Source organism: Alosa pseudoharengus, unplaced genomic scaffold, assembly GCF_046254945.1.
Source record: "Alosa pseudoharengus isolate Yale_2024_CS ecotype anadromous, Long Island Sound unplaced genomic scaffold, YU_APseudo_1.1 YU_APseudo_1.1_scf_2, whole genome shotgun sequence".
NCBI classification, from domain to species: Eukaryota; Metazoa; Chordata; class Actinopteri; order Clupeiformes; family Clupeidae; genus Alosa; species Alosa pseudoharengus.
The window spans coordinates 25,188,306-25,195,291 of NW_027468663.1; the positions used below are offsets into that span (position 1 = coordinate 25,188,306).

Sequence of the window (6,986 nt, forward strand, 5' to 3'; positions counted from 1 at the left end):
GTCATCATAGGAAGCCCCGCCCCATGATGGGTGAGCGGTTGTGATTGGTTCCTGGGTTTTTTGGAATTTTGAAAATCGTTGTGAACTGAAGAATTTCCAGACGGATCTGAAGAGCTGAGTAAATTCAAATGTAGTCGCAGACTCGTCTGGTTTTACCCTGGCTAAATTAGGGCTGTTGATGATGCCAAAATGCAGTGCAATGAAAATGTACAAGGGCCATTTATTCATTTTGAGTAGAATATCCATAGTCCAAAACAATCTATTTGGGATGCCAATGTTTCCTCCATCAAATGCTTGCACAGACTGTGTAAACAGGACTGATTGCTGAGTGCTGAGTGATTAACGTTAATACCTGCAGGGCTTGTAGTGAAATCCATCCAGATGCTCAGTCAACGAGATGGCCAAGTTGGGTTGAGCGTCTCTCTCCTGAGATGCAAAAATGTCGTCCTCACAGGCTTAAAATTACAGCAAGTCCTACACAATACAGCTGCCCTTGCGGCCAGTGCCTCTAGTCCTGTGGTGGTCAGTCTTTGTACCGTCGGCTTAAGCTGTCGGTCTGTAAGTTCTTAAAAAAGTGGTCGGGCTCCAACTGCGGAGGCTGCACCAGTGGGTCCCAGTCGCGGGCGGACATGGAGGGCTTGCGGTGGAGCGGTGAGTGGCGGCTCAGGCTGTGGGTGCGCGAGTGGGAGTGGCCGCTGTCCAGCAGCAGGTCCGGATGTGGCGGTGGTGGCAGTGGCAGCTCGCGACTGGAGTCGCTGGCCGAGGAGCCCACGGAGTCGGCCTTGGCTGGGCGGTGATGGTAGTCGCGCATGCTGATGCTGTCCTGCCGGTGGAGCGACTTGGTGCCGTCGATGATTCCTCCGCCGCCGCCGCCAGCCTCCTGCGCCTCGGAGGTGCCCCCGCCGTTGGTGGTGCTCATCCAGTCCCAGGGGTTGCCGTTGCCCGAGGACAGGCGCACCACGGGGTGGTGTGGCGCGTGGGCGTCGATGGTGACGATGCTGCCGCTGTCGCGGTCGGACGGGATGCGGTAGTAGGGCGACTCCGAGCCCGTGGAGGAGGTGGCGCAGGACGACCCCCCGCCGCCACTGCCGGCCCCGCCCGCGTCCGAGGACTTGGAGGTGACGGCGAGGGGGCCGTGCTGCTTGGACATGGCCATGACCTGCGCCACGCGCGGCTGGGCCGGCAGGCGGGGCGGCTCGGGCGTGGCCACGGGGACGGCCGTCTTCTCGGTCATGGAGAGCCACTTGGCGCGCGTGGTGGCGCTCTTCGGGGAGACGGGCGGTGGGCGCGAGGCCTCCTCGGGGATGTGCACCAGCGGGGGGGCTCCGGGCGGCCGCGGAGGGAGCACCACACGTGCCCCCACTGGGCCTGGCTGGCCACCCCGGTTAGCCGCCTGCACCGTGGGGTAGAGGGTGGAGTGGGAGGAGGCCCCAAGCTCCTCCTTACCTCCTCCTCCTCCTCCTCCCCCTCCTCCTGCTGCGGTTTCGGCCTCTCCCCCTGCAGCTCCCTCCGTGTCGGTGGTAGTGGCGGCACCGTCCTGCTCGTCGTCCTTCAGGCTCAGGCTCCTCATCTCGATAGACTTCTGCCTCCACTCGGACACCAGTTGCTTGGAGCGCTGTGGGTCCATGGGCACGTGGAAGGTCATATGCCGTTGGGTCGTGCTGCTGCCACCGTAGACGCCGCCAACTCCACCGCCGACGCCGTTGCCGAGCTCCTCAGCGGTGTTGGTGGCGACGCGCGGCAGCGTGTTGCTGAAGGTCACCATGGTCTCCTTCCCCATGGGGCTGCGGGGCGCCAACAGCTCCACGTCGGCGCTGGCCCTCTTCAGGCTGCCCATGGAGGCCTTCTCGCGCCGGACCTTGCGGTTGAGGCCGGCCACGTGGGTTGGGCCGGCCAGCTCGTCATTGCTCTCGGAGGCGCTGGCCTTCTGGTAGACCGAGTCGTGTCCCCGCTGGGTGAGAGCGCGCAGGGCGTCCTTCTGCACCGCCTGGGGATGCTTAATCGGCCGAGGAGGGGCGTCCTCGGGGGACTTGAAATTGCCCACAGCGTAGAGTGCCTGGAAAAGAACAAGTGAGTGAACTAAACGTTAGACATTTGTCACCATTGGCTAATTGCCTAAGTGGCTAATTTCTAAGAACAATATAAAACGCTTTTGAATGGGCCACTGCTGTCTCTTTTATTACTATTGTGTGTGTGTTGATTAAGGTTTTATCATTCACAGACACAAGTATATGAGATTATATTAAAATGATTTGAACATTATGTTCGCATATTGTTTCTTGCCATGCTAAAATGTTTGGAGAGCGTTTGATGGGCTCTGCAGCAATGAACTGCAGGAGTGAGTTCTCATCTTTGTCAGAGAGAGAGAAAGAAAGAGCCGAGATGGAAGACTGTGGTGCCATGGAGAATTGAGTGCAATAAATGGAAGCGACAGTTGCTGAGCAATGGAGCTGTGAAAATTCCACCAAAGAATCCTGGAGGATTTGTTCTCACTCTTCCCTCACTTGCACTCTGATAGAATAAAACTCTATATATAGCACTTCCTGCTGACAGATTAAAGTATCAGACAGAGTGTATCAAAGAGAGTAAATAAACCGGCTTTCTTCACATACTCCGACTGTGACTAGGGGTGAAAGGACTCAGCTCAGCTGCTGGGTAAACTGACAACACAAAACAGCTCTCAAATGGAGATGTACTGTACTTCATTGAATGTCCTCACCAGGTAGACAGCGATGCCGGCTCCGATAACGAAGCCCACGTAGACGTCGATGGGGTGGCTGCGGTACTGGGTGATCTGGGTTAGGCTGGCCAAGGCTCCGGCGATGGCAAACGCAAACACCAACAAGGGCTTGAGCAGCTTGGTGCTGTCGGAGATGCTGGAGTTGAAGTACATCTGGAGGTGTGAGGGAGGGAAAGGAAAACAGCTGCAGTTAATGACAGGAGCATCCTCCACTGAAATCGAGTGCTTCTGAAGTCACTGAAATAACTGCTTTTCAGAACTGAGACATCGGCCGCCACTTATGCAGATGGTGAATACTGCACTGAAATGCTTTGATATTTTGATGCTTCATCAAGTCCTCACACTAGCTTTGGACAACTTCCTCCTCGAGTCGAGCCCTACTAAAGATTAAGTTGCTGACCTTCACCCAGTCAGCAAATAAACAACCCGAGCCAGGCAACAGCTGGCCCCTGTCTCCCTGTCTCTTTGTCTCTCTCCCTCTCTCTCTCCCTCCCCCTCTCTCTCTCTCCCTCTCTCTCCTTCTCTCCCTCTCTCTCTCTCTCTCTTCCTCTCTCTGCCCACAATAAGGGCTCAGTGGCTTCATTAGCAGGCCGGCTCCCACACTGAGGTCAGTGAGGCACGGCTAACGGAAAGGGACTAATGAGCAGCTGAAGCAGCGCCACTGCACCAGGAGAGAGAGGGACAGCACGCCGACACGCCGGCGCTGACCAGTGGAAGGCCAAGGATGCGCTTGTTAGGGAGGTGACAACGGGGGTCGAGGGGGGGGGGGGAATAACACGCTGCAACGCTTGACAACAGCGGACCTCGGGGCGGTCTTTAGAAAGGGTCATTATGGCAAAGGATTTGTCACACACTCCGTAAAGCAAACTTTTGGCAGTTCAGCAGAGATGTACACAACGTGGCTGCAAAGCCAATTAGACAGAGAAAGGGTAAACACTGGCAATGGGGCATGGTGGTACAGATACACAGGGAGAAATGAGGCAGGAGGAAAGCGCTCACCGATATGTAGACAGCTGCGAAGCCAGAGAGGGTGGCATGTTGAGATGGGAAAGTCTTCCTGGAGAGGCAAAACAAAACATGTCAGTCGAAGACAAACAAACAGCCCAGGCACAGAGGAAAGAACAAATGTAGGAGGAATGGATGATGATGGGCTCCGGTGGTACCGGGGGAAGGTGCCAGACAGAATGTGTTAGCATAATGGCTGGTGCCACACATAATGAGACAGCTGATAGATAGTCTCTAAGACACATCAGACTGAAATGCTGTGATAGCCCGTTAGTATCAGCAATACTTCACATAACGAATCTGATACACCATCCACCCAGCCCCCCATCTACAGCGCACTCTGATGCAACCCCCTGCAACCACTTAACAACTGTGTGCATCTTTTGTTTGTTTGTTTGCCTCAAGGCGCCGAGAATCACCTGGCAGACAAGATGGCGTACTGGTCTCTCCCCGAGCAGATGTCCTGGGTGATGTAGGGGTTCTTCTCGCAGGAGATGCCCGGGGAGGTGTAGTTGGGCTTGCACACGGTCAGGAAGAAGGGCGTGTGGTAGCCAGTGGCCAGCTGGATGACGTCAGTCACCAGGGCTGTGGCACAGAGCCCAAACACATGAACTCCTAGTGGGGAGAGAGAGGGGAGACATCAGGTAGGGACACCAAGGTGAGTCCATCAAATGGCAATACTGGCAGTATCTTAAGCCTTTTTGCACACTCTATGAACAAATTGCTGAAAGAGACAATATTGTAGGTGTAATTGGAACACCTTCAAAATCAGAATAAAAATCAGTCATGCAAAATAAAAATATTTGGGAGTGTTATTAATCAATTAACGCTTGCCATTACGAGCTTGAAATGTTTGCACCAAGGTAATTGTACAGGTACTGTACCCAGAGGTGCTGCATAATGTGGAGAAATCAGTAAAACAACCCAGATAATAATGCTGTGAATAACAATGTGCCAAGTCATCAGCCACAGCACTCCACTGTAATAATCCTCCCTACATTACACATCTGAGTGGGGTAGGCAGTGTTAGGCTGCTAAATTATTACACATTCCTCTGAGACACACACACAGACACACACACACACATTTACGTGTTCCTCTGAGACATGGGCACCTACCGACGAAGCGAACGGTCCTGCGCAGAAACGAGTTGAAGTTGCAGCCGCCAGCGTTGATGCTGCCCTCGCAACTGCGCCGCTGCTTTAGATGAGACTGCATGCAGTACATCAGAGCTTCGCCGATCATAATCTGGACACACAGACGCAGGGCAGGTTGTGAATACAAACACCAGGATCTCTTTCATTAGACTAGAAACAAGTTCCTAGTTCTCTGCATGAGACAGATACATCAATCGTATATAGAAGATAAAACACATACATGTGGAAGTGTGACGGAGCAGGGATAGGATTGCCACCTGACAATCAACCCCACCTGGGTCCAATTCCCGACCCTGTCACTGAGTCTGTGTTGCCTTGAATAAAAGCGTCTGCTAAATAATAGTTTACCACAACAATTTAACTGTAGAAATATAAATGCTCACATGTTTTTAGCTGGTTGTTGATACACAACCATACACAGTGGGACACACTGCACATGAGGTTAGACACAGACCAAAGAGGCAACAGGGCCTGTGTTGACTACATGTGTAAATGCAAAAACTTTATCTACACTGATCAAAAACATGAATTTGGGCTTATTATTGAGCTTGAGTGTGTCTGTTTAATGGACTGAAAAGTCAAAAGATCTATAATTACTCCCAGGCTTCATCCTTATTTCTCTTTCATGCAAACATGCCTGTAGCCACAGTCGTAGTCAATGTTTCACTGCCAAATGCACTGACTCTGAGACTCTTTCCTTAACTCTGAGATGAGAAGTGAAAAAAAAAAGATGTGTCATGCAGCATCTATCTATCCACGAGGTAGTAGGTGTTTCTCAGTGCATATTTCTGTGGTGCCATCTTTAGCTCACCACACTTCAAAGCTGTGCAGACGAGACAGATGTGCGATGCGGTGTGGTGCGGTGCAGTGTGGTGTGGTGCGGTGTTCTACTCACAGAGGCAGCTGGTCCAGCGAAGGCCAAGCTGAGCAGCATGAGCAGGGGGATGAGCTCGTCGCCCGTCTCGATGTACGGCATGCTGAGCGCGCGGTCGTGACAGCGGAAGCCCACCCTGGCCGGCTGGAGGATGTCGGTCAGCTCCAGGAAGTACAGCGAGATCATAGAGGAGGCTACAATAGGCAGCTGAGAGGGCAGAGGGGACAAGGGTAGCGGGCATGAGAAAAAACAGCTCACCTGGGCAGCAGCGACACTGAGACTGTGAAAACTGAACAAACTAATGCGGACATAAACATGGGGTGTTAAATACTGACCGGAATTAGATGATAAATGTTAGCAGTCAGACTGTGGTCTATTTGTACACAAGTGAATAACTGGGTGGGTAAATATTAAAGGATTTTGTGACATTAGAGGTACAAAATCCGTAAATAATCCTGTGTTAGTCTTATTTTTCTGACGTTTTAGACTGTTTTTTAAAATTTCAACATGAGTGCTCTCTGCCTCTCAGATTAAACCCCTTTCAGACAACAAGCATCTGTAATAACAAGCAGTAATTATGCTCTTATAATACACATCTGTTTATTGATATGATGTCGCTTTAATGTCTGTTTTAGCAAGCTTTTTCCCTATAAAAAAAAGTTAACCCTCGAATCTTAGTTATGCAACAAAAAATAATTATGTAGACACAGCCTTGCAAGCTGAACTAAGCATGCTCCCAGTTACACACACTGTCAACAAGCATGGCACGATATTTAACCTTACAGAAACTTCAGAGGAGCACTTCAAAGCTAGTCTAACAACATTAAAATCGGGACTTTCCCTGAGTCCCAAAATCTGGTGGATGTGCTGAAAACAAGAATCTGCCAAACAGAACATATGGTGTGAGCTGTGCTGACAATGAATACTTTCAGAAGGACTTCTAAATATAGATCATCACATTCGTCACAGGGTGTAAATACCACGAGAACCAATTAAAGGTAACCTTTAGCAATTGAGCTCACATACAGTGAGCTCATTTGAAGAGGGTTTCCCACTGATGTCAGTCTGTGCTATCTCACTCTGTTCAGACATCAGTGACATGACTGTACATACTTACCTCAACAAAGTAGAAACACGGCAGCAAGGTCATGCTGTCTTTGGGTGGTTTCTTCTTAGGTTTGTCTTTTGGTGACATCATCCTGGAGGCGGG

At 51.3% G+C, this 6,986-nt stretch overlaps 1 protein-coding gene across 1 annotated transcript; it reads right to left on the reverse strand.

Annotated features, from left to right (window-relative positions):
• Positions 1 to 458: 458 nt before the first annotated feature.
• plppr3a (phospholipid phosphatase related 3a) lies at positions 459 to 6,986 on the reverse strand. The gene is made up of 9 exons (XM_076295877.1): positions 6,894 to 6,986; positions 5,798 to 5,983; positions 4,864 to 4,993; positions 4,165 to 4,360; positions 3,740 to 3,797; positions 2,720 to 2,893; positions 1,713 to 2,056; positions 1,478 to 1,661; positions 459 to 1,441 (listed from the first exon to the last, which is right to left on the reverse strand). Exons 1-9 carry the CDS (start codon positions 6,972 to 6,974, stop codon positions 524 to 526), a joined length of 2,271 nt encoding a protein of 756 aa, XP_076151992.1. The 5' UTR covers positions 6,975 to 6,986; the 3' UTR covers positions 459 to 523.